Raw genomic sequence first — 26,535 nt, 5'->3', positions numbered from 1 at the left:
GGGAAGCAGAAGAGAAGAATAATTAACATCTCAAGCAACAGTAGCTGGCTATGGTAAATTAATAAAGAGGGTCTATAAGTGAGGCAGTACGCTGAATTTGCATTGTTATTGAGAAAAGACGAATGTGTTTCCAAGCAGCATTCAGAAAGTCATATGTGTATTCATGGATGGAGGTTTGCTGTTTCAGAGGGGCAGGAACATAGAAATCTGTTACAGTATGCCTGTCTATGATGTTTATTTATGGCACGTACTAACTGGATGCAAATTTTCAGAACGTAGTATACCTGGTACTACTAAGTCCTTCTCATATATAATGCAAAACTAACCTGAACAAAATAGACAGGAATAGTTAAAATTGTGTCAAACTGCGTATCTTAAATATATTAATAAAACTTAGGGATAGAAAGATTATATTTTTTTATTCTGCACGCAGCGTTTTGCCTTTCATTAGATATATGAATAGAGAAGCAAAGATAGAGAAAAGGAAAAGCAAAGAAAAAATATTGTACTTATTAACAGCATGAAAAGTACTACTATGATTTCAGAAATCAGCTCTGCTTCCTCCTCAGAAGGATAAGGAGGGAAAAAAATGATAAAAGGATGACAAATGCAACATCATTATTTCTCTGTGCTGATATATTATGCATGCCTGATGTTTCTAAAACAATTGCAATTTTCTTTTAATGAGTAGGAGTAAAATCTTTGCCTCTTTGTAATATATGTTGGGGTTTTGCTAATGTTTTAGCACAGAGCATTTAGGGGAAAGTAAATGGAGTTTTGATGGTTTGAAAAAAGATAATGGAAATTTGTATTATGAAAAGTGTACACAGACCTAAAATATGCTGAAAATAAATTTATGCCTTGTATGTGTATGCACACAAACATCAGTGCAAATATATGTCCACGTATGTAAAGAAATTCACGAAAGAATATTCCACTTGGAAATACACATATTTTGTGTAAAATTAAAGTATATTACACAACCCAGAAAAGATATTCTAACCTGGATATCATACACAGTGAATGGAGACAAATCTGCTAAAAGAAAGGACCCCGGCTCGTTCATTCCAGTCTTGTACTGCTGATTATTTACATAGATAGAGTACTCTGTGACAACACCATTCGGATTTGAAGGCGATGTCCAGATGACACGTACAGCTGTACTGTTGATGATGACAACCTCTGGAGGGAACATGCCCTCAGGCTCTAGAAATAAAGGAAGAAACTGAATAAACTCCAGCTGTCTCTGCAAAAGCACTTGTTTAACCAAATGCAGATTAGTATTTAGGTTTAGCAAAGGGTTCACTGCTTATCTGCTTTCCTCTGATGAAGTTATCACAGTCTGTAGTCTTCTGTAAATTGGCTTATTATACTCTCAGTTAGAAACCATGAGAGCCGATGGTAAAATGCTTTATACCAGCAGCATAGTGTCAATCATCAGTAGTATGCGGCCAGTGTGATATGATGATAAATTACTCACCCATCTGCACTGCCAAAATACAAATATTATTTTTATGTCTCTCCCAATCCTAATCCTTTAAAAAAAAAAAAAAAAAAGAGAGAGAGAGAAACAGAGCATTTTGCTTTTAAAGCAAAACTTGAGACCAAAATACTTTATGTCTGGTGGAACGTGACGTTATCAGCCTCATAGCTGAAGCAATATGAAGCAATATGCAATATTGTCATTATGTAAATGGTTTTGAATGTTGATTACTACAGGTGATGAAGTCTAACACTTAAAAAAAAAACCAACCCCCAAACTCAAAACACCTTCCTTAGCATTAAATTACATAATTATCTAAGCATGTCAGAAATAACTATGCAAAGACCTATTTTTATCATAAGAACCCATCTTTACCAGTTGAAAAATCACCCTTACGATCCATTTATTTTATAAACAAAAGGTGCTGACCTTTGGCATCAGAAAGGAAATGGAATACTTACTTAAAGTGCTTTGCTAATGACCTGGAACACTTGCTTCTGAGGTAATGATATTATAATGTTTATAATGAGACTTTATAAAGCAAAAAGATTAGAAAGACCATTCTAAACACATTTCAGGTGCACATTTTTTTTATTATTATTTTATCCTCAACCTCTCCCCGCCTTGCACTTGCCCACTAGCATAAAAATGACTCATAAGGAATTTTCTTAGAGGCTGAAATTACAGCTAGAGTTTCTGGTGACTCAGGCAAGGCCCTGTGTATGACTGTCATGTCAAAAGCACATCGCTTCACAGAGCAAATCTTTTAAAACCCCCATTAATTGTTTCTAAATTCCACCATTTATTGATATGAACTCAGTTCCAAACTTAGTGCACACAGATAGGAATACGCAGGAGAAGATGAGAACAAACTAGGTTAATATCTGCTATTAGAGCTTTTGCTTCTGTCTCAGTGGGACCATTTATTGATCTACCACACGATGACAACCAGCACTTAAGCATTTTAGCGTTTTAGCCCTTTTCCCTTTTATACCGGAAATTTTATAATGGAAGGATGACTGATCTCAACCCTAACAAAAATCAATCAATTTCATTCTCAGATTTTAAGCCAAGCTGCATTCACTGCTAACCAACCTCCATCTAAGGTAGTCACATGTACAACTTCACTGTTGATGGTGTGGGCTCCATTAAAAACTTGAAAAAATATCTGATAGTCTGTGTTGGGCTGCATATCACCTACGACTACAGAGTTTACATCAGCCTGGATCCTCAGAGATCTTCTATCATCAGTAGAATTCAAGAAGAGGGTGTAATACACAACATCTCCTTGCAAATCTTGTAGTGCTAAGAAAGGAAAAACATTGGGAAATCAGATGGGAAATATTCAGTCAGCAAGTTTCTTATCAACAACATCTACTGTGAAGAGAAAAACAAATTTTATGCAGACCCCCTTATAGAAAAAACACAAAGAATCCATCGGGTGCCTTCAATTTCATCCTTCTAAGCAGTGATGCAGACTGTTCTTCCAAACTTGTAAAAATCATTAACGGTTCATCATCCTATCTAATACCGAGAAAGCTTTCTCTAGATCGCCCTATGATGACAATGGAATCTGTGAAGTAAGCAAATAGGTGAAACCCACTGCTAACAGTGGTAGGTGGACCTTGCAGCTTGCCACTGCGAAAGGATGGCTTTCACCCAGATAGAAGGAAAAGAGTAAATCTGACTGCTCCGTGGCACCAGTTTAAGATGGAAACCGCAAAGATTTTTTTCCCATTTTGCTCCTTCCCTTTAAACAACACTCCCCCACCCAAACCCAAAAGTACTGAATGCCTGTAGCCATCAATAAGGGCCAAGTGGCTATGCCTGAAATTATAGTTACATTCAACTTTATACAGAAGGCCTTTTGGCCATAGTGAAAATGAAAATCCATGTGTTATTATTTTAGAACATACACGATGTCATCATTAACATGTAAAGCTGTAATACCATCAGAAGCATTACATTTACAGGGGAAAAAAAAAACAACCAAAAACAGTTCCTCACATTTCTTCCTAAATTGCGTTTTGCCCAGCACTAGCCTCCCGGGGTGGGGCGGGGGGCTACACAGGGAAGGACATTCACTGGTCTGAACTGGTGGATAAACAAGGATTCCAGGCAACTCAGATGCAGTCTGTTATCTGTCCTTTGTCAAACAGTTTCAGTTCAGATCTGAACAAATGCAACTGCTTTTCCAGTAGGAATCAAGATGAAAAGAATAATTATGACAAAAACTTTAAGCACTAATACATACTGCTTTAGATGACACACTGTACCACTGAACAGGACTCAGCTGACTGGCAAAGAGCACTGATAAAAGCCAAAAGCATATTTTCAGATTTAATAATGCACAGTTTTGCTGTAGAAATTCTTAATCAAGAGTGATATGTTATTTTTATTTTAAGTGGTACAGATACAAGTTTTAAATCCTTAGAAGTCAGAAACCTTCAGTAGGTGTTCCAGAAAAAGAAAGATAGCAAGGCAACATACATTAAGGACTCCAAAGTTCCCAAAGAAAACCATTTGAAAACTAACATTATGAAAAAAATGAAACATGGGTATACAAAATAGTTAATATGCTTATCGCAACATAAGTAGTAATAAAATATTATGATAAGGTTTTCAAATAATGAATGGCCCTGTCTTGGTGTTTAACCTTTGCGTTCATAAACATATATGGAGGAATTTCCAAGGTATGAATGAAAATAAAACCAGATTGCATTACCTACATCTAGAAGGTCAGGGGTTTAGATTACTAAGGTAATGAAACTTCAGTGAGCTGCTTCAGATCTATTACATTTGTCAGTTTTTATAAGCATGCTTACTTCAGGCATGCAATTATAAAATAAAGAGACTACATTTGTTGCAATTCAGCACCCAGTCCTTATAAAATCATTTGCATGTAAGTCATGAAGAAATTCCCCGCTGCTGTATTAGCAAACCAAGTAGAGAAATTGGCTAAATTCATTTTAGGGAGCAGAGCCAAAAGAGAGAGAAAGGGGATCCTCTCATCCTGAAGGAATGTACATGTAAATTTTTACGCAGAGAGGAAATATACCACAAAGACAACAGGATTTGGTGTACTACTACTATATAGATTTCTCATGAGCTCGCATTAACCATTTCTTCACTTTCACTGTTCTCATTCTGCAGAAATAACACATAATACATACGAACATGACTGAGAAATAGCAAAATGTGCACCTTTTTTTTTTCCCTATTTCTTTCCTCTCCTTTCAAGGACACTTAGGTATATTATAAATCAAGACAAGGACTGTTTCCTATGAGAGCAAGGCAGACCAGCATAAGTGATGGCAGGTTAGCATCTAGTTACTGGAATAAATACTAAGCACACTTACTTGGTTTTGACCATTCCACTTCTACCGCAGTATGATTAACAGCATGTGCAATGAGGATACTTCCTTTCTCTGGTAATCCTGCTAATGTAGTAGCTATCACTTCTTCACTTGATGTATATCCTACCTCGTTGTGCACTATGAGCTTGTACTCGTATGTTGTGTACCTAAGACATTTTAAAAATAATTAAATGGAACAAAAAATGCAGACGGAGAAAACATTTGCTGTAAACCTTCTGCCTGTGCCAAAGTTTTGTTGCTTCTTCACCCCCAGTCCAAAAAAATTCAGCTGTATGGTTCGTACCAATGAAGACTCTATAAGAGGTGTCTATTTTCTGGAAATAATTCAGCATGATTAACATGGTAACAAAAATAAAACACAGTATTTCACTTCTTCATAGTTGTAGCTTCTGAGGTGTTGAAAGATTATAGCTCAATTCAATATGTAATTACAGCAGTGGCAACCTGCCAAAATTTGGATCAGAATTTAATCAAATGAGGCTTTTTTCCTCTTTTGGGAAGCCCACTGATTTTAACTTGCAGAGTCTCATTTGTAAAAGTGATTCACCACACAGCCAGGACTCTCCCACTACAAAAACATTAAAAAAAAGTGCCTAGGAATGCAAGCTTATTTAATAAAGTGATTTTCTTCAGAACTGTACTTACACAGATTTATTAAGCTGTTTATTCAGCTTACACAGATTTATTAAATACTTCATGTATCTTTAGTAAACCAAGTGACTGTCATTCCATAATTTCTTCCCTATATCAAATGGCATATTAATGTAATTTAAGTGGGATTTCATAATCTCAGATTTAATTTCATCTTTAAAAGCCTCACACAAAACTGCACAAACACAGAAACACAGGATCACCTTGTTCAAATTTTCACTGAATCTGCAACACTTTGGGATAAATGTCTACAAAATCAATAAAGCAACATACCATAAATGCCTAATATTTAGAGATTTAGCTACAAAAAGTCAGTCACACTTTTTTTTTTTTTTTAACTGCTACACTGTAGCACCTCATATTATGCCACCATCCAGCCTGATTTTCAAAAGAGCTAAGCTTTAACAGTCCCACTGAGAGGAAAGCAAACTAAAGCAAGCTCACTAGCTCCAACTATAACTATAAGCATTGTAGAACGGTGACAATATACATATCACATCTTATTTCCCTCTCTGAAATTTCTGTTGCTTGCAAACACGTAGTATTTTTTTGGACACTCTAGTACGTGTGCAATAAAAAATGAATGGAATCTAGTCCTGCAATTTAATGATGAGAATTTGAGATTAATTTTTGGATCCATATTTCCAACAACAAAAATAAAAGAAGTTTGGCTTAGCCTGGAAATGGAAAAAAAACCCCATCTGAGAAAAGTCATTGTAGAATTAAGACTTCTGTCAGGAATATAATAAAAATTCACTAATACTGAAACATGCTTAAAGGATGACGTAAGTGAAAATAGATGCTGATATATGGATTTTTTTTCTGTGAAAAATAAGGCTTGAGTCTCTCTGCAACATCTTCTCTCCAGCCACAAACCCACCCTGAGCTGTTGACTGCAAAAACATAGCTGCAGTTTGCAGAACCCTCCCAAAAGGAGTGTTCAGGTGTGTCTGAGGGTTAGACACACTTTTCTGGCCATAGCTCATTCAGCCCAAAAGGTCATTGTGCCTGATGACTGGTCACTAACGCCCTGTCACAAATTATTGCTCCCTCTGAACGGCTAACATAACCACTGCACACATCAGTGCTGCTGAAATGAGCTAAACTAAAACCAAAGGAAACTCTACGTAGAATTTCAAACATGGTTGAAAGAAACAAATAGACACTTGAGCAGGATTGGGTAAAAGATCAGTTACTGCAATGGATGAGAAAGCAGCGCGTTTCAGCAAGTAGGCAATGACAAGCCAGAGGCAGTAACCCTTGGCTTGGTTCAAGTCTATACAACCGTCAGGAGCAGAGGTCACATTCTGCTGGTTCACATTGTGCTCAGGAGGGATGCTCACACAACTTTTATCAAAGTAGAAGCAACGTACGGATATTTGAGGGGCAATGATTGACATGCAGTCCTCATAAAGCATGCCAGCACACAAGCGCAGAGAACACTCACCCCCGAAATCATTCATGAATGTTTTCCTGAGACTTTAGTGAAAAAAACCCAATGGAGAATCGATGTTTACTCTTCCATTACAGTTTCTCAATGTGTGTGTTTGCTTCTCTTAAGGGTGGTAGAATTGACTTTGAGATATGGAAACTAGGGTTGATCAAGACCAAATGCCTTCCTCTGTAGGTCTGTTACTGAGAAGCAGAACCCTCCCTCCATTTCCCCACTCTCAACACTCTGCATTTAACTATAATGAAACTAACACAAAGCTGCCTATAAATTAGGTCTGCTGAGAGAGCGATAAATACCCTTCTTGCCTTTGGAGATATTAAAGCAATCATTAATTTGCACTTTTAAACCCAGGTAAAAACAACGCTGAAACCAAGTTTCAAATGTTTCCCAGCTAGGACTTCTCAAACGTTCATTTTGCCTGTGCTATGACTTTGTCAACATACAAATCTAGAGCATATGTACACATAAATCTAAATGGTTTGATTGCATGAGCATATCAATGCTAAAATTTCACAAGATCTTTATTTTCATTTGTTTTTCAAAGCAAAACAATATATGAGTCAAGAATGACAGACTAATAATAAATCCCTGCATATTAGAATGATTAATAACAAAGATGATGACAAAAAATATTTCATTACATAATTAATATGTTCACTACATAAAGACACAAGAAATACTTTGAACTATTAAACATACACTATACAAAATGCCAGCATTTGTTTTTATAGTTTTTGTAATCTCACCTGCTAAGACCCTTATCTTCATAAAACCACTGAGTTCCTGAGTAAATATTGTGCCACAGATTTAAATCTTCAGGGGGATTTGATGCAAGTGGTTGCTGGATTTTACGTCTCAGGAGCTCATATCTAACACAAAAGACAAGCAGAACACCAGGATTATCTCAACTAATGTTATTACACAAAAAAAATCCCACAGTTGTTTTTTTTTTTTTTAAAGGCACACATTATTTTGTTTTTACAGCTGTAAACTTTCTGAGATAGACATTCTTTTTAATGTTCATGATTTAAAACATTCAATTACTTTAAAAAAATGCTTTAAAAATGGAAAATAAAGTACTTCCATTTGAAAGAATGAGTTTAATGATTTAGAGATTTTAAACTTTGTGGAAATGCTATGAAGATCAAGACCAAATAGCCAGGTAATAGCGTTTTATGCAGATTTGACTGATGCCACCCAATATGCACAGATTGCTCCAGAATATGAAATGACACTGTCTCTTTCTTACAAATGTGCTGAAACATATCACATTGCTATTACTATTTTACTGGTAGTAGCAACTGAAACGCGCATTTGTGTTTAACTTGCATTTGCAAATAACTGTAGTGTAAATTATGAGTGACAAACAGGCGTAGAATGAGTTAATTTCTCCATCCATCTGTAGATCTTAGCAAGGCACCTTTGTATTTGGGTAGACATTCATGATATGAGCTTGAAAGACCAAACTATTTCATCCTGGGTTTAACTGGTATCTGAAGCTGTACTCCTGTCTCTGTTCCAAACAGCAGGTCAGCTAAAGCCCATCTTTCATCAGCTCAGCCATGAGACTGCCTGATTCGGAAATCATGCCTTCCACCCCGTTCTGCATCACTCACTCTTCATCATCTTTTATATAAAATCTTTATGAAATTTAACCAAGATTAAATCACCTAATGTCTACACAAACTAAAGGGGATAACATTGTATTTTGCATTTCCTCATCATCCTAGGGATTACATCAAAAACTATAAAGGAAAAAATTACATAGATTTGTTCAAAATCTTTAGGATTATTCTTCTTTATTACATGTCACAGGACTCTTTAAATAGGACTTTCATTTCAGTTTGACAGTGGTGTTTTCTTTGTGAGGCGCCATGCGTTTGTACTCTTCCCACCAGTTATAGAATCACTCTGGAATTGCTTTCAATGGTGAGCTGCAGTTTTTATCAAACTATAGTTACGTCAGGGTTCCCACTTGTGCCCAGCAAATTAGGGTCATATGCATATATATTCATTTAAATAGGCAACTTGACTCTCTGAAGTGCTGAGCTCCTGTGTGTCAACCTTTTCCTGGCCCTGTTTCGGAAAGGTGTTACTGTTAAATTCCAGCCAAAAGCATGTGGATACTCAGGCAGCTCTTAAGGACTCTCACTTTTAGGACTTATTTATGAAAACATTTCCTTCTGTGTTTAAGCATTCTGCAGAATGCCTTGCTGTGGGTCTGTTGCAATGATCTTTCTGGCCACTGGCCTCACGAGCAATTTGACACTTTTCCATGTTAAGATCATCTCCAGTCTGATGAGGAAATGCTGAACAATGCCATTCTAGATTTCAGACCCTGAATAAAGAGGGCACTTAATAGGTACTGCAGACAGTGATTTTGCATTGCTTCAAAACCAGAAATCAACTGAGGGGCCTTCTTACAAGATAGCTGAATCTTCCTGTGCTCCATGGCTGCTAGGATGTATGTGTGTAACTAAACTTTGACCCCTGATTTTGGGAATAATTCTTAACAGCTACAAACAAGCACTGCACCACTGACCTTAGTGATGCCAAACCAAATTAATGGTTGGGAGTACAACCTCAGAAATTAAATAGTAAAAACTAATTAATCTCCAACTCTATCAAAATATTCAGATGACTTTCTACCCGAAGAACAACTCACACATGAGTGGTTCATCGGCGTCAACAGAACCCAAAGGCATATCACTACAGTTTTATTAGGAACAGTCCTGGCATAATCTGTCCAATACATTTCATAGACAAGTCATGAAAAACATCAAAATCTTTTTGAACACTGAATGGTGATCATGTGTAAATCACCCCCACTGGCAGCTGCTGCTGCTGCTCTGCTTGCTGCAGACTTCTTGCTCCATCATGCTGTACAGAGCAGCTGCTTCAGTGGTTGTTCTTGTTGAGGGCAGCATGGCACACCATGAAGGAAATGAAGTCTGCAGATGTAGGTCGTGCTGAATTACTTCAATAATCTATGGTAAAATGGTCATGTTGTTAACCCAGAATAACAGGGACTGCTTTTCAAAAACTTCAAATTTTACTATAGAGCAATCATCATTTCATTCAGTTGTAGCGTGCCCTAATTAAGCCTAAAGAAAGAGTCAAGCTACTGTGCTGTAATAACACATGCAACTGAAACAGCATTACATGATAATTATCGAACCCACCAGTGCACCTAGAAGAGAGCTACTAACCAGACCATATGGACTACAGAGAGATAGCTCCATGCACAATGTTTCACAGTACGTTAAAGCACTAGAGTGAAAAAATAGTTTGACATTTTTCATTGTATATATATATAAAGATATATTTGCCTTTATAAATCTTCATGCACCCAAATCCATATTTTTTTAATGTATATACACACACACTCAGTAATCGACAGATTCAAGTCAAGATCCCTATCCCAGCATTCCAGACAAATCTCAGAAGAGATGCCTTTCTCTGGTTCCTGTGGTGAGATCCAGCCTGTGACACTCAGCACTTCCTTGCATTTCCCATTTTTGCCTCTGCTTCCAAACCTGTAGCATTTTAATTTCCATTTTTCTCACACACTCCATCATTTGCAATTTATTAAGTGCTTAAGTTTTGAAGATTATTTGATGTCATCACACTTCCAAATAGTCACTTTATGTGGAATAATCCATGCAGAGTATTGAGAATGTTGGGTGTGTTAAATACTTAGGTCCACAGAGATCTCATGGTTTTCTCATTATTTTGTTGGTGGAACCTGTTGCCTGAACTCATCACCAAAAAGTGGCTTATGCTGCAGCCCGAAACAGTTATGCCTTTGGAAATATCCTGCGCCTGCTCCATCTGAAAGACCCAGAGCCTTCCAGCACAGACACCACTTGCTTTTCATAATCCTGACCCTAAGTTCAAAACAATTCAGAGCTCATCTTGCTATCTGCTTCTAGACATACCCACTTTCCATGAGTCCATCCATTGACTCCTGACCCCTAAAAGAGGAACTTCAAAATATCAGAAATTAAGAGATCACAACCAAGTTTGCAACAGTCAGAATTTTCTGAGTCAGATTTAGGTAAGGAGAAGAAAACTGCTATCTCAGTTGCAACTAAGAGCTTACCTCAGATGAGGGCCATTCGGTCTTAGTGGTGGTTGCCAAGAAATGGCAATAAAGGACTCACTGATTGGAGTCACAGACAATGGACTAACACCCTGAGGAACTGTCGAAGGTGTAGTCACACTTGTAGGCAAACTCTCTGTGCAGCCTCCCAGAAAGCCATCACCTCCAGAGCACGCTATTACAGTGACCGAGTAGTTAGTATAGGGTATAAGATTAGTCACCAAATGACTTAACGCTGATGATGTGTTCCCAGTAATGACAATTCGTGGATCAGGCATGCGAATTTCATAGTTAAGGATTTCGCCATTCTGTATCAGAGGAGGTTTCCATGAGACCTAAAGGAGAAGAAAAAGTAAAATAATTTAAAAGAACAGATTTCTTACAGTCAGAATGCAGAAATACAGACACAGCATGCTACAAACGGACACCAGCAGGATCTGAAGATGTGCTTTTCCTTCTTCATCAAAAACGACTTTATGTATGACCTTTAACTGCAATTTTATTTTTAAGAGTACATAGTTAGAAATCTTAACCTCCTTTAATTTTAGTGAGAGTTGCAGTAACAGTTGTAGCCATTGTAGTCATCTACTATATAGCTTCACCAGTAAAATGTGAATGCTCCACTTTACTTAAAATTCTGTGAGATGCTCAGATGCATTAGCAAAAGTACATTAATTATCGCAAGAATCCCTAACTGTCATTTATTTTCTTAGGGTCTATTAGCTGGTGTGCTCACCTCTTAGTGGCAGAGTAAGAAGAAATTTTATTTTGCATTTGCAGTTTTCAGGAAGGTGTAACTCTATTAGCCCCTATCAGAAACAAGACTTATCCACACTCTTTATATGATAAAATATGTAGGTTTTCTCTTTTATTTTTCAGTAATAAATTACAACGATAAGCATCAGACAAAAAACAGGGACAGTTTTCCATTTTTAGAACTATAAAATTATGCTGATAAAGCTTTAGCAAAAAACCTCTGCAAGTTACATACAGAATTCATGGTGTATATATATATACATGCTGCTATGCTTACTGTGGTTTTAATGTTACTAAACTGAGGTTAGGTGGGGAGGGTTAAAATTTTATTTTTTTAAGTATAACATTATATATATTTATTCTTACCAGTTTCAGTGAGGAATCACACTTAAATCATTGTACCATAAAATGCAAGGATGTTCTCAATTCTTTTTTCAGGATTTTTGCCATGGCATCATGACAGAGGGCACTTCAGACTAACACAACGAGGACATGAAACTGTATTAAAGCCTCAAAGTTTCATGAAAGTAGTGTTAGAGCATCATCTATCAATCCTTCCTCCCCTAGATGTCCCAGTGTACGAAGTATACCAGCTTTGCTTTGCTCATCTCTGGACTCTTTTCCTTGCCATTGACCCGCTCATCAATAATGATTGCTGCCTCTTTCCCTCCCAGGCACGGGATAATCAAGGATTGAATCCAACATCACAAAGAACACAAAAATGGAGAAAGCCTAGATGAAGGTATGTGCAGAATAAAATGAACAAAGGTAATACTGAAGCGTTAAATAATAATATCAAGATACTTTAGTTTCAGTTAAGTTGAACTTTTTCCTTAATTCTCTTCCAGCCTCCAAAGTATCTTTAAAAAGGTATACACACACAATTACACATGGCCGTGGAAACAGGGAAGCCTGATTTATAAAATGATTTTTAAGGACCCTTAGGGATTAAGAAGTATTATATCTTAGGTACAGAAGGACCTCTCAGGCCACCAGACTTGTAAGAAACCTGGCAGCAAAGTACTGGAGAAAGCTGAAGGATTTTGATAACAGAATCTGGAATACTATTAAACAGAGAATTAGAAACAGGGTGATCTTGAGTAAAGACAGCACAAACAAGATTATTGGTGCCCACATAGGAAAGGCTTAGCTCTGGCTAATTACCAATTGCTGTATTCAGATTTCTGTTACTTCTGGCCCCAAATCATGATCAAACAAATAAAGAAAATACTATCAATAAAGCAATGCAAAATTTCACAGAAGGCAGGAATCGATTCTGTGCCATTCTCACAGACTGAGCAAAACTCTCATTTTGAAGTAGTTGATGTGATCTAGCTGTAAGCTTAGGAATCAGAGGAGAATGGATGATTGGCACAGATGACAGAAAATGTTTTCAAGTGCAAGTATGTGCTGGTTTGGGCTGGGATAGAGTTGATCTTCTTCCCAGTAGCTGGTATGGGGCTGTGTTTCGGATCTGTGCTGAAAACAGCGCTGGTAACCCAGGGATGTTCCCGTTACTGCTGAGCAGCGCCTACCCAGAGCCAAGGGCTTTTCTGCCTCTCACACCGCCCCCGCAGCGAGGGGGCTGGGGGTGCACAAGGAGCTGGGGGGGGCACCGCTGGGACAGCTGCCCCCAGTGACCAAGGGGATGTCCCATTCCATATGGCGTCATGCTCAGCATGTAAAGCTGGGGGAAGGAGAAGGAAGAGGGAGATGTTCAGAGTGATGCTGTTTATCATCCCCAAGTAACCGTTAGATGTGATGGAGCCCTGCTTCCCTGGAGCCTGCCGACGGGAAGCGGTGAATGAACGCCTTGTTTTGCTTTGCTTGTGTGCACCGCTTTTACTTTACGTATTAAACTGGCTTTATCTCAAGCCACAAGTTTTCTCACTTTCACCCTTTCGATTCTCACCTACATCCCGTTGTGGAGGGACTGAGCGAGCAGCTGCGTGGGGTTTAGTTGCTGGCTGGGGTTAAACACAACAAGGTCGAAAGCATTCAGGCCAGTCAACTTCAGGTGACATTTCCAGTTCCCAGTACTATTTGTTGCTACCATACCACACACACAGGATGCATTGTATATGTCACAGAAAGACGGGAACATGCAAGATTCACTTTTGTTTTCAGGGACATATCTCTGAAGTCACTGCAAGAAGCACAGAAGACTTTCAGGTCTGACACACTACAGCAAAACACCCATTTCTGCAGCCATAATTATGTTATTCTTTTTTGAGGTGTAGCAGCTATCCTGAATTTCTGCCTTGGTAAAGTGCAACTAAAGATAACATATTTGAGGGTTTTTTTAGGAATATTAATGAAGTAAATCTGTCATTATAAGTGAAAAAACCCTCTTACTTGTTGCTTAATACAAAGTGGTTTCTAATAAAAGTACTATATGTCAAATGCTTTGGAAAATTCCTAGTACTACTCTCAGAAGAGAAAATTGTCTTAAAATGTTCACCTTGTACCAAATCTTGGTTTATTTCCTGGAAGAGAGGAGGAGTTATTTTTTAATTACATTACATTTTAGATGCCTAACTTTTATGTCTAAAGCCATAAAATTATTCTAATAGAACTTGCACAAGATTCATCATATATTGTAACACCTTCACATAAAGGAATGGATTAACAACATGGGCAGGAGAACAGATGCTGCTCCAGAACCTCAGCTCCTGAGTTTCATCCAGCATGTGCACTAGCTGGTAAAAAATGAATAAACTCCCAGGTGTTACTTCACAGCATTTGCTGTGCACTGGAAGGTAAAATACCTCATACTGTATGTAACATAGATGCTTTGTGGAGCTTACACTGGGAAATTTCTCAACTTTTCCTAAGAGAAACGAAAACCAGGCTGAAGAAAAAGAATATTCCATCAGCACCAAAACACAGAATGCAACTTATTTTTGTCTGGGCATGGATACCTCATACAAAGATATGCACATCTGTTATTGCTTGCCTTTGTTTGGTTGTTTTTACACTAGATAAAGGGATGACCAAGAATACCCACAGTCACCGCTGTGTCACTTGACCTGCTTTGAATTACACGTCACCTGGGAATGACAGGACATGCAGTCTCTGACAAACCTCTCTTGTCAAGAGGCGAGGGACTGCCTGACCCACACAGTGTAAATGAAGATGATGGAGCCAGCCTGGTTAACACACATGTGGCACTCCTGGACGTCTTCTCCACTTTGATGTGCCAAGTTTGAGGTAAGAGCTTGGCAACACATGAAAGCCGGAAAGCTCGCTAGACAGGCTGTGTTGGAAGCAGTAACAGTTTGTTCATTGATTTGAAGCTCAGCACTGAGACCATGAAAGAGGATGCCCATGAGGAAGAGAGAATAAGGTAACTACTGGGAGAGATTAACTGATTCAATGTAATGACTCTGGAAGCTGTCATTTAAAGATCAAAGCACCTTATTTTCTCCACCACAAAATTTAAAGAGACAGAAATTAGCCATTCCCCCCACCCCCATTAAACAGTTATAACCTTGGATTTTATTTTTTTTTTTTGGGGGGGGGGGGGAGGGGCGGCGGGGTCAGCAGTTGGAACCCTGCAATTTAATTCTAGGCTATTTGAAGAGAGGCATTGGCACGTGGGTAACTATTTCACTAGTTCAGGCCTGGCTTCAACAGTTTGCTTTTAAATCAGTGTGTTTGGCTTCATTTTATTCTCATTTCTCCTAGCTACTGCTTGTAATATCCACAAACAGAATGTAATAAATACACTACTGAGAGCTTTTCACTGTTGGTCTCAAAGCGCATTGTAAGTCTCAAATTACAAGTATTATTATTCCAGTTTTACAGATGAAAAGACTAAATCCCAGACTAAGTCACGTATCAGAAAGAAGCAAAACTGAAAACAAAGACCTGTTACCCTAATTCTGCATTTCAGCCACTGGACTATAGTCCTCTGCCAACCTCCCAGCCCCCCTAAAAGTAGTTGGGAGATGAATTTCCTCATGAGTTCTTATCTATCTTAACAGAAATTATAGTGGGATTCAGTCAAGAGCCAGTATCACACCAGAAGCAAATCCTGACAGAGGTCGCTGACAATTATTCTCATACACTTTGCACATGAATTACATCCAACTTCAGCAAGCACTACCACAGAATGGTACGATCAAGTTAGCAGTAACAGATTTCTACTACAAAAACTTCTAGAAGCACCTAGCTTGAGCAGTGGAAAAACAGAAAGAATATTTATTTATGATCCTAAACACCTACTACAGTAAAGTGTTTAATCTATATCAAAGGCAGAGGGATAACGCTGATGAAACCCTGACTAGTTCTCCCCACTGTATGATCTGTATCAAATGAGCAAGCTGTGCAAGAAATCACAGTCCTAAAATGTGGAAAACCTCTAGTGTGTAAGTTAAGGTTGTTCCTATGGGTGTTGGAGTATCCTAAGTCACTCAAGCAGCACTTATGTGGCAAATAAACCAAGGTCTCACTGACCTTAGCAGCATTACAAGGCAATCTTCACACAAGGATTGATTGCTCCTAAACAATCTCCCCAATGCACCAGGCATACCTGCATAAAACTGGAAGTGTGGTGAACAAAGTCCAAACTCTTTTTTTTTCTCCCCAGTGTGAAGCTGTGTGGGCTTACTGCATCTCACTTTGGTGCACAAGGCCTGTGTATCAGGATTGTTCATATTCTCAAAATTATGTTCTTAGGCAACTGCAGTCTGAAGCATTTTGGGAATGAAATTGCAACAGAGGGGTTTCACCTGGAAGAGAGGAAGGGTCTTCACACCCTCATTCTCTACCACACAGTGATCTGCAGACGCAAAACACTGAAGGATCACCTCTCAGTTAGTCACCAGCTTCAGTGACCATGGAGCTATTACCACCACATCCAACGTTCTCTCATCAGAAGCAACTTCACAAGACAGCAAACATTAACGTGTGAGTCAAAAAAGCAACTCCAGAACATGTGCCTATAACTGTAATCCCATAGGAAGTGGAAAATGGATAAAGACGACACCTTCCTTTTCACGGATGATACCCAAACTCCAACTACAGGGCATATTGCTTTAAATATGTCAATGGTATCCACTCCACAGAGCTGACACCTTTCTCACACATATTTTAGTCCCAGCCTATTTAGAGAACAACAGGCATTTAGCAGTCCACTGTTCAGCTTCCAGATTAATGAAGAACAGAAGACAATTATAAAAATAGAGCCTTGTTTATTTGTGTTTGCTCACTTGCATATGCAATTTAGTCATCAATTTGAGAAATAGCTATTACAAAATTTTATCGCTCTGTGGCAATAAAGGATAAACTTCTGCAAAGAAAGAGTGCAGACTGCAACTCTTGAAGATCCTGAAGACATTTTGCAATCTGTAGGGTGGAATATCAGCTTTCTCTGCTTCTACACAAAGAAAAGAATAACAGATGAACTGTAAATTAAGTGATTGTCACCTCTGAGGGTAACAACAAACATGAATGACAATGGAATTAAAAAGCCTACAACCCTTCCTCAGTCAAAGAAGTCATGAAGAAGTACTTATGAAAAAGAAATAATCCATTGAAAAACAATGATGTGATATTAAATCAATATGCAAAAAAACCAAATTAGAAAGAAGAATGACAGTTTGGTGCTACAGAATCAACACAGCCCTTCATTCCTAGCAGGCAACACATATAACATATATTAAGAGAAAAGTCAAAGAAATCCTAATAATTTTTTATTTTTCTCATTTTGTAGCTAATCAAATTGCAGGAAGTTTCTGTAACTGATGTTATCATGAAGGAATAGCAAGGCATAAGAACTATATGTCAATGAAGTACTTATTTCATCCAACCAGGATGGAACGCTTCTCTTACAACTGAAGCACCAAAAAGAAAAAAGAATTCCTTTTCCCTTGAGAGAAACATCAGGATTACGTACAGCTCATGCCAACTTCTATCTTAAGAAAAAAGTTACACAATGAATGACAGGGAATGGCTGCAGCCTCTTCAGTCAGTGGCCCAGTTGGTGGCACTGGTCAGTGAGGGAAAACCATCCCAGCAAACGGGTCAGCAAGCCTCCGGTTAAGCCAATAATCAAGACTAGAGCTGTCTTCCCCAGGCCAAAGCCCTCAAGGGAGAACCACAGCAGGAAAAGGGAAGTCTTCCTATCAAAAGTTAAGTGGCAAAGTTGAAGAATTTGCATACTACAGTTGATTTAGTTCAGCGTACTCAGCCACATAATGCTTTTCCTACACAAAGAATGCTTTTAAATAATTATTCACTGTGTAAACCAGCCTCTTTCTCAAGCCATTCAACCTAGCTACATTCCTGAATGTCATATCAGTGTGAAGTGTGAGATTGAAGCAGCACAGCAATTGCAACCCTTACACGAAAAGGAAACAATTTCTTTTATACTTCTGTACATTAGGGTATAGCAAATCTTGTGTAACAGGAATAATGTTCATGGCATTGGCATATACTAAATAAACGGCTTTTGCAGTTGCTGAATACCTCCACTTCACTTTGGCATTTAATCAGCCACAAAAGCAGTTTATTGCGCAGTATACTCCGCTACCATGAACATTATCAATTCAGCAAATATTAAAAAATATCATGCAGGTGTCACGGAAATGGGTACTTTAAAAATTATCGACAGCTTTATACTTTCTGTTGCACAAAAGAAAGCAAGCTAAATGTTATGGAGAGATATCGGTCCATTCTGATTAAAATTAAATGTGAAAGGAGCACATACGCAGCACAAGTATTTAGACCAAGAGTGACCTGCTGTGCTGGTATTTTCCTCCTTGCAGAGTGAAAGCTTTGGTCTATGAAAACAAGCTGTATACTCAAGTGAGTACTATCCTGAAGCGCTTTGAATTCTCCACGTCCTCAAATCATTCATATTGATTCTATGACTAAATAAAGGAATGGAAATATGTTTCTCTCTCTTTTTTTTTTTTTTGTAAATTCTCCCTATTTTCAGTAGAAGTAAATATTTGTGCTCATGGTTTAGGGATTGGTTGCACTGACAGCTGAAAGCCCCTATCGATCTGCAACTGTGGCTTGGTAAAGGAGCCTCTCGCTAATCTTTCCCACAGTGCCCTTCCAATACTGCCTACTCCAGCCTGGGAGGACAGCTCTCTCTAGGGCAAGAGGTAATTAAAATACCCCTCCCAAAGAGGCGGCTTGTTTCCCATTCTCTGCTTGAGTTACCATTGTAGACACTGAATAAGATGAGAGCGTTGGACAGCACAAGCAGATTCCACAAATTTGATTTGAACACTACATTGGTGATATATGCATGCACTGCAGCTGTGGTGGGCTTGATCTGCTCAGGAGGGAAAGTATGCCTTTCTGGGACTCTCATCAGAGTTTAAAGGCACCAATGTAGAGCAATCCCAAGCCAGATCCACCTTATTTCCACACAGGAAAACTCTGCAACCTCTAAGTGGCAATCCCTGCACAATACTTCTCAGCCATTCCACCCGTGCAGCTAGCATATTTCTGGGGTGAAGGGACAAGAGGGGGTTGCAGGGCAGCTATTCAGAGCTGCATCCGAGTTTGAAAGAGCAGGGCAAAACCCCCAAATGTCTTTAAAACAGATGCTACCCTTGTTCTTGTATTTTCCTAGTACAGAGTATTCACAGAGGCCACAAGATGCCTCAGAGCCACAGCACAGCCCACTGGGTGGTCTCAGAGTCTTGCCACTCTGATATGAACTTGTCATAAAATTGAAGGGACTCACCACCACCACTAACAAGCTAATCCATTTGACAGACCTGTAAGAAGACCCACAAGTAAGATGAAATCCCATTTCCTTCCTCTGGTGCTCCCATCTGCAAACAAGCAGAAGGCAAGGAAACCCCTGGGTGCAGCAAGCCTTGTCCATAACCTCTTCAGTGATGAAGAGCTCTTCTCTCTCCATGAGCTCTTCTGCATCTATAACTTCATTTCAAATGTTTTAAGAGATAATACATTTTAATGAATAAAGAATAATAAAAGCTAAAACAAAAACAACAACAACAACAAAAAACAACCTAAAATCTTGCTGTCCTGGACAAATAAGAGAAATTCTAAGATTTTTAAGTATTAGAATCTTTGAAATCAGAAGTGATGTAATGTCTCAGCCCTGGAATACCCTCTGCACAGGAACTGTACCAAGTATTCCCAACTCTCCCCCAATTATGACTATCAAGTTAGAGAACATTAAGTAAAATAAAATACTAGATAAATTAGAAGAACTCATGTTTGTATCAGCTAAGGATATCAATACTCTGTACCCTGAAAGAGAATTTTTGCTGAAGGACAGATACTCAGAAGAGGGTGTATTTGGAAAGGCATATACATATAAGTCTCTTTTCTCAATTAAATGCTGCCACCTTAAATTATTTTGAACATTTTAACCTATACATTTAAAATCAAGAAAAATTAACATTAAACTGAGTCATGGAAATAAAAACATCCAAGCTTCAGCATCTTTGACAGAAATTAGTCTTAACAGACCAAACAAATGTCTGTCTCCAGGTGGAAAAAACAAGCCTGAGACCACAAGAGCAGCAATGACACAAAATATGACCACCACTCATACAGAAGGTCATACAATGCAGATATTAAAGGGCGTTAAAGAGCTTTGAATGTTAATAATAGACTGGGGAAGAAGGAGGGGGGGGAATATTTAAACTCTTTGGCAAGGAAGGAAAACAAATTTAAAAAGCATTGTTATATTGAAATTAAATTATTACAGACTGAAGACTGCACTCCCTGATTTCAGCTTTCAGAAGAAATAAATGATCAAACTGACTTCCAGTATTGGTAGATTACTTAATTTCAGAGCTGAGAAAAAAAAAATTACAACTGAGCACACATCTCTGATCTCAAGAAAAGACATCCAGTAAAGAATGACAAGAGCTTTGATAACTCTCAGGCTTTAATATTAGCATTGGGTGTTGACTGCACTTGGATAACAAAAAATATGGGTAAGATATAATAACTGAAGCATTAAAGGTTGCAGTGACTTCCTTGTGCTTAGAGTTGAAGCCAATGTGTAAAAGCTCATGCAATAAAATGTGGACAGGTGTGTAAGCATGCCATTGAACGCAGGCTACTGTTTACTCAGCATTGCTGTTTCTGGTAAACCCATTAAAAATGGTTTACTTTAAATTGTGGTGGATATTAAAATACATCTACAGAAGCACAGAGGGCAGAGTCCTGGAAGTAGATTGCCCAAACCTTCAACAAGAAGTCTGGCAATTCATCACAGTTACTAGCGGTCAATCATTATTAATTCTTACAGTAACTATTGTACTCATACTGAACTCATTTGCTATTAATGTGGAGGTAACATGCAATTCCTTAGACATTAGAACATGATTTTTAAAGCTAAAGTGTTTTTTTTGTCTAATGGTGAATAGCTTTTTTTCATAGCTTCAAAAATCAGCATTTGTTTACTGCTTAAATTCATTCCCTCACACTATTTAGACTGCATTGGTAACACCGCTCTGTTTACCTTTTGAAAACACATTGTATACCAAAAAAAATAAATCTAACAGATGAACTTCAATCTTATGCAAATGTCCTTTGTTTTGTGCTCTGGTGAGCAAGCTACTGTACCAATACTTTTGGCATTAGTACAAGACTGAATCCATGGAAGCATGTGTGTATTTACACAAAAGAGGCTTCTAAGCTACAAAAATCCCTCTTGTTTGGTTACACTAATTTCCCTTGAATGAAGTTTGTATGCAAGCCAAAACAATGGTAGTTATCCTGTCCTCTAGAGTTCATTCCCAACAGAACGATGTGAATAATTGAAAACTTCCTAGGTAGTCCTGTAAGACTCTTCTTTCGTAAATCAGGAGAACCATAACGCTATTTTTTTTCTTCATAGCTATTTTTACAAAATCTGATAATTATATACAGGATTTAATTGCATTAAAAAAAATCTTTTTACTTCTTGGCATTTTAATGAAGTCTTGAAATTTTGGAGAAGGCAGTAGGTCATTTTCTGATCTGACTAGGGATTTAAAAGTAAGCATTCAAGTTTAATGTTGAAAATACATCAGGTGCATAAGGAAGAAAATTAACTGGAGTGTGTCTGTGTATATATATATCTATGTGTATATATATATATATATAATGCCAAAAGCTGGTGTAAAGGACAAAAATAGAAAGGAATCTAATGCTTCTGAGCCAAAGGACAGACACTAATTATTAAGCTACCCCTGCGGCAATGAGATCTGTTGGCTCAGCCAGTAGATGTCTCTCTTAAATACAGAGTCGCTACAAAGAAAACATGTTAAAGCCAGGAGGCAACAAAAAATATTCTTACCTTAGCTGAATACGGTCCCAGCACTTCTGCATCAGGTGGCTGAACACCAGCAGGTCTTGATGGTCTCGTGGTAACTTCTGACCATGCACTGCTATTCGTGCCTCCGTGAAGAGTGCTCATCAGTATCCTGTATTCAAATTTCTGCCAAGGGCTCAGGGCAGTACTCTGGTCGATGTAGCTCATGGACAGACCAAGAGGGAGAGTCACCACAGTTGATATTTGTTCTGTTCCTTTCACCCTCCTTTCTACCGTAACATTTTCCACCAAACCATTTGAGTGAGCAGGTTCTTGCCAGGATATGACCACAGAAGTTGGAGTATCAGAATACAGCTCTGGAGCAGGAATGTCCTCAGGTGCAGCTGGAAGAGTCTGTATTTCTGGGGTCTCAGGTGAAAGAGAGCATCCTTTAGAAGTGCATCCTTCTACCTGGAACACATAGACAGAGTAAGGATGCAAGTCTTCTACAGTGTAATTAGATCTAGTTCCCAGCACTGTAGCATACAGTTGGCCATTTTGGTAAATATTATAATGAGTGATAATGCCATTTGGCTTTAAAGGATGCTGCCAGGTGATGTTTGCTGTCCTTGCTGTAACATTCAACAGAAGTGGTGGATCCAAAGGTCCAGGTTCTGTAACAGGAAAAAAAAATAAAAAGAAGGAAAGGAAAATTACTGATAGTCCATGACTTGTAAAAGTAAGTGTTAGCAAGCAGTACACATCAAGTGAGGCTGAAAATGGCAGAAGTTCAAATTTACTTAACAGTCTACTTCCCCAGGAACTGTAGGCCCAGCTATTCCAGGGATGAACGTGGCTCTCTTCTCAAAGGCAAGTTGCTCTTTAAGCACACTTTCCTTCCTCCCTCCTCTGCATCATTTTTCCTCCTGCGTCTCAAAAATGTCTTATCAATGCTGTTAGCACGTGGAGAAAGTGTATGGCCAAGTATCAACACAGATCTGCAGTTCTAGCTTTTGTTGATATTCTTCTAGAGCGCCAGCTACTAATTGCAACCAACAGCACAGGCATAACAAAGCTGCATATTTTACAGCTCAGTAAGCCCCTACTGCACCACTGATTATATATTCAATATTTTACTTCATTCTGTTTATAATTCTAATCCATTTTTTGCAATTTATCTACTCCCTGTTAATATTATAGGTGATTTTTTACTTCGACTGTGACAGAAGCTGCCGATTTAGCTCTTTCACCTACTGATAAATAAACAATGCACAGATCTGACCTTTAGGTTAACAGGTTTTATGCTTGCTCCACTCAGCACTCTAACTGATTCAATTATCATAAAGGTTCAGGAGCTTCCATGAATACTGAAAAAGACCGACCATATGCCTGCATAGGTGTTGTGGAACAGCAAATACTCTGCAGCCCTCCAGAGAAATTCCTTAATTGTAAATAATTTCACCATGCGACACAATCAAGTCACCTTGAATGCAAAACCCTCAGCCTGTGGAGGCAAAGTGTTATTTAAGCTTTACTGGGCTGCGTTAAATTCTGCAATTTGAAGGGCTGTTAAGTTTTTCAATTGAAATTTCATTTAAAATGCAGGTGCTTTTTATTATATTGAGGCTTTACTGCTCTCTAGGTACAAGCAAGAACATGGTGCAATAACACAAATCTGGCTCAATCACTGATCAGTAACAGCTGTAATTCCAGAACATTTAGCATTCTTATAAACCACATCCTGAAATCTATAAATTGCTACAGCAGATCAAGAAAATACTATATTCCCCCCTATTCTGCCCATAGCAATTTTGACATTTATGAGATTTTTCTGTGAACATTACATTTTATTGAAATCTTAAAAAAAGATATACTTGGATTTAGTAATTGTTTAAAATAGCTTTAGGTTTGGGGATTTGGGGTGGGGGGGCTAAGTTTCAAATGGTAAGGGTTGAAAATGCAAAATTCATTAGTGATTGTGGGTGTGCTATGACTCTGGGACAGGACATAGCATATATGAATTCCATGGCAGTCAACAGCACCATCATTTAATTCCTAGTGAAGCAGTACACTGTCCAAACCACAAGCAACATTATCTCTATAGGAAGAATAATTCACTTCACTAGAAGTTAAATAATTCCTGATAATTTTTAAGCAATGAGAGAAATGGGGGTGGGAGGAAGGAACCCTAGAAACAAATAAATCCAGCACAGAAAGTGGCTCCTTCTTTATTTTAGAATAACAGCTGAAGCAGTCAAAAGTCCCAATTCTCCTCCTACACACAGAAAGCGGTAAATCAGGATTATTCCACTGATGTCTGTGGAAACAGTGATGTAAAATTGGGATAGCAAGCTTTAATTTTTTTTTCCTTTTAAATTTGAAAAAGTAACTGTTTTTTCTTTCATTATATGATGCATCACAAAGCAACTCCATAAAACTCATCCATATCACATATCCTGTTCTACTCACAGTGATAATAAGGATGGAGTTCTATATTTAATGCTTGTGCACTCTAGGATTAATTTAGATCTCTGAATTTACAAGTATAGAAAATGATCTGTTGTAAAGAGTAATTCAATTCTATTCGCATGTACTCTTGGGCAAAATCAATTAGGTCATAAGCTGGAACAAAATTTGGTCCATTATTTAGACTTCACTGAAAGATAGAGAGGTGGAGGTGTAAATGTGAATGAGATGTATGTTCTGTAAACTGAAAATTTTGCTGGGGTGAAGGGGAAGAGGAAAATTTTCTCTGGAATTGAAGACCTTGAAAATAAGTTGCTGCAAAATCTAGTTTTAACGGGGGAGGGAAGCTGAAAGATATAATATTTGCCACTGAGCTACAAACTTGCATTTTATCTAATTATACCTCATAAATAAGCTACCATACTGTGAGCTTCTGCAGGAGGGAAAAAAACCCACCCCACCAAAACAAAAGAAACCCTTACAACAATCAAGCAGTTTGTTGTAAGGGAACATCCGATAAGCCTTTTTATTCCTGCTGAATAAGTTGCTGCCATTACAGGTGAAACATTCATGGTAATTAGTTGAACCTGTGCTTCAACCCCCTCAGCGTTTAGACATATTCCTTAAAGACGATCTGTAATGTATGGAAGGAGCTGTCAAACTCAAACTTTGGGTCCCCCTCGTCCCTCCCCCTCCCCTCAAAACAGCATATTTTGGTAGCTAGCATACCTACCCACACATTCCCTACTGCCCTTTTAAAAGAAAGACTTTTAAGACTCTCTGAGTTCAAACAAGACGTTTGAGAGATGCTTAATTGGCCCCACTGGATAGGAAAGCATTAAATCCTGGTCCCCAATACTCATTCGGTGTAGCTTCTTTTTAAATGGCAAGCAGAATCATCTAATTCTATATACAAATCAACTAGCACGATACTGCTTGGTTGAAAGGGTCACCACAATTATGTAAAACATGAGTATTAACTATAATTGGGATAGTTTGCTAATACAATAAAAAGCTCTGAACATGAGAAAAGTTATGCTCGCAGCAGTAGCTATCACTTTCTAAAGTAAGAATTCATGGATGAAATGACATGAAAAAGATGGTTATAAAATTTTAATGGAATGATAAAAGGCAAAAGTCAGCCTCTCAGCTGAATTCTTAAAATCCCTATATATCACAATCAGCTCCTTAACTGTAAAATCAATGTGGAGTATAACATGTTGTCAATGTGGTTGTCACTGGAGGGAAGACTGCAAAGGATGACAGCTACACAGCTCAGCCTGACAATGATGAAAATAAAATCATAAAGCTTTTTACATGGATGTAATTGTTTATAAAAGTAACTACTGAACATGGGAACAGTGGGCATCTTTTTCCTTAAGATTCTTAGTTCATATTTCAAACCATTTCATTACAGTATTAATACTAAAAGGTAGTTTCATTTTGACAAATGAAATTATCTTTTATGGCAGGCTATTTTGCTCATCTGCTTCAGAAGTTCAGGCTTGACTTAAAACGAAGACACAAAATTATCATTATTTTTTTTAATTCTCTGACTAGAACCACACATTTGTTTACTTATTGTACTGACTGGGGGAGCGAGGAGCTATACTCTCATGGATGTATATCAGAGGAATCTATACTTTCATTAATATACTGAGACATGTACCTGGACTACTGCCCTTTAAAGCTAATGAGAAATACCTGATTTGCTGGGAAACTCTCTCACTAAGCAGAATAGAAATTCTGTGCCTTTTATTCTTGAATCATTTACTCTTTTCAGGAACACGGAGAATGAAATTATACATATTAACAAAACGGGGTGTCTTTTGTATACTACTGACTGTACCCAGCAGAAAATCCAAATTGTGTACCTTCGGGCACAAGGGACCACAGGGATCTTTTATCACATCAGACCACAGAACTCAAAAGTCATTAAGCTGTTTGTGCAATGGCATGCAGTCTATAGGAACCCCTTCGAATACATATTAAGAGCTGTCTTCGGAA

At 38.1% G+C, this 26,535-nt stretch overlaps 1 protein-coding gene across 1 annotated transcript in view; it reads right to left on the bottom strand.

Moving 5' to 3' along the window:
* USH2A (usherin) overlaps window positions 1–26,535 on the bottom strand; it is a 390,408-nt gene that overhangs the window by 107,956 nt on the left and 255,917 nt on the right. The window contains exons 40-45 of the mRNA XM_056357449.1: window positions 22,108–22,736; window positions 11,067–11,401; window positions 7,711–7,833; window positions 4,843–5,006; window positions 2,579–2,788; window positions 1,004–1,206 (exon numbers count right to left, since the gene is read on the bottom strand). Of these exons, the coding sequence (XP_056213424.1) occupies window positions 1,004–1,206; window positions 2,579–2,788; window positions 4,843–5,006; window positions 7,711–7,833; window positions 11,067–11,401; window positions 22,108–22,736 (1,664 nt within the window). The remainder of the gene's footprint in view (window positions 1–1,003; window positions 1,207–2,578; window positions 2,789–4,842; window positions 5,007–7,710; window positions 7,834–11,066; window positions 11,402–22,107; window positions 22,737–26,535) is intronic.

Source organism: Falco biarmicus, chromosome 12, assembly GCF_023638135.1.
Source record: "Falco biarmicus isolate bFalBia1 chromosome 12, bFalBia1.pri, whole genome shotgun sequence".
NCBI classification, from domain to species: Eukaryota; Metazoa; Chordata; class Aves; order Falconiformes; family Falconidae; genus Falco; species Falco biarmicus.
Note: the sequence above shows the minus strand (reverse complement) of the source record. Positions and strands in the feature narration are given on the sequence as shown.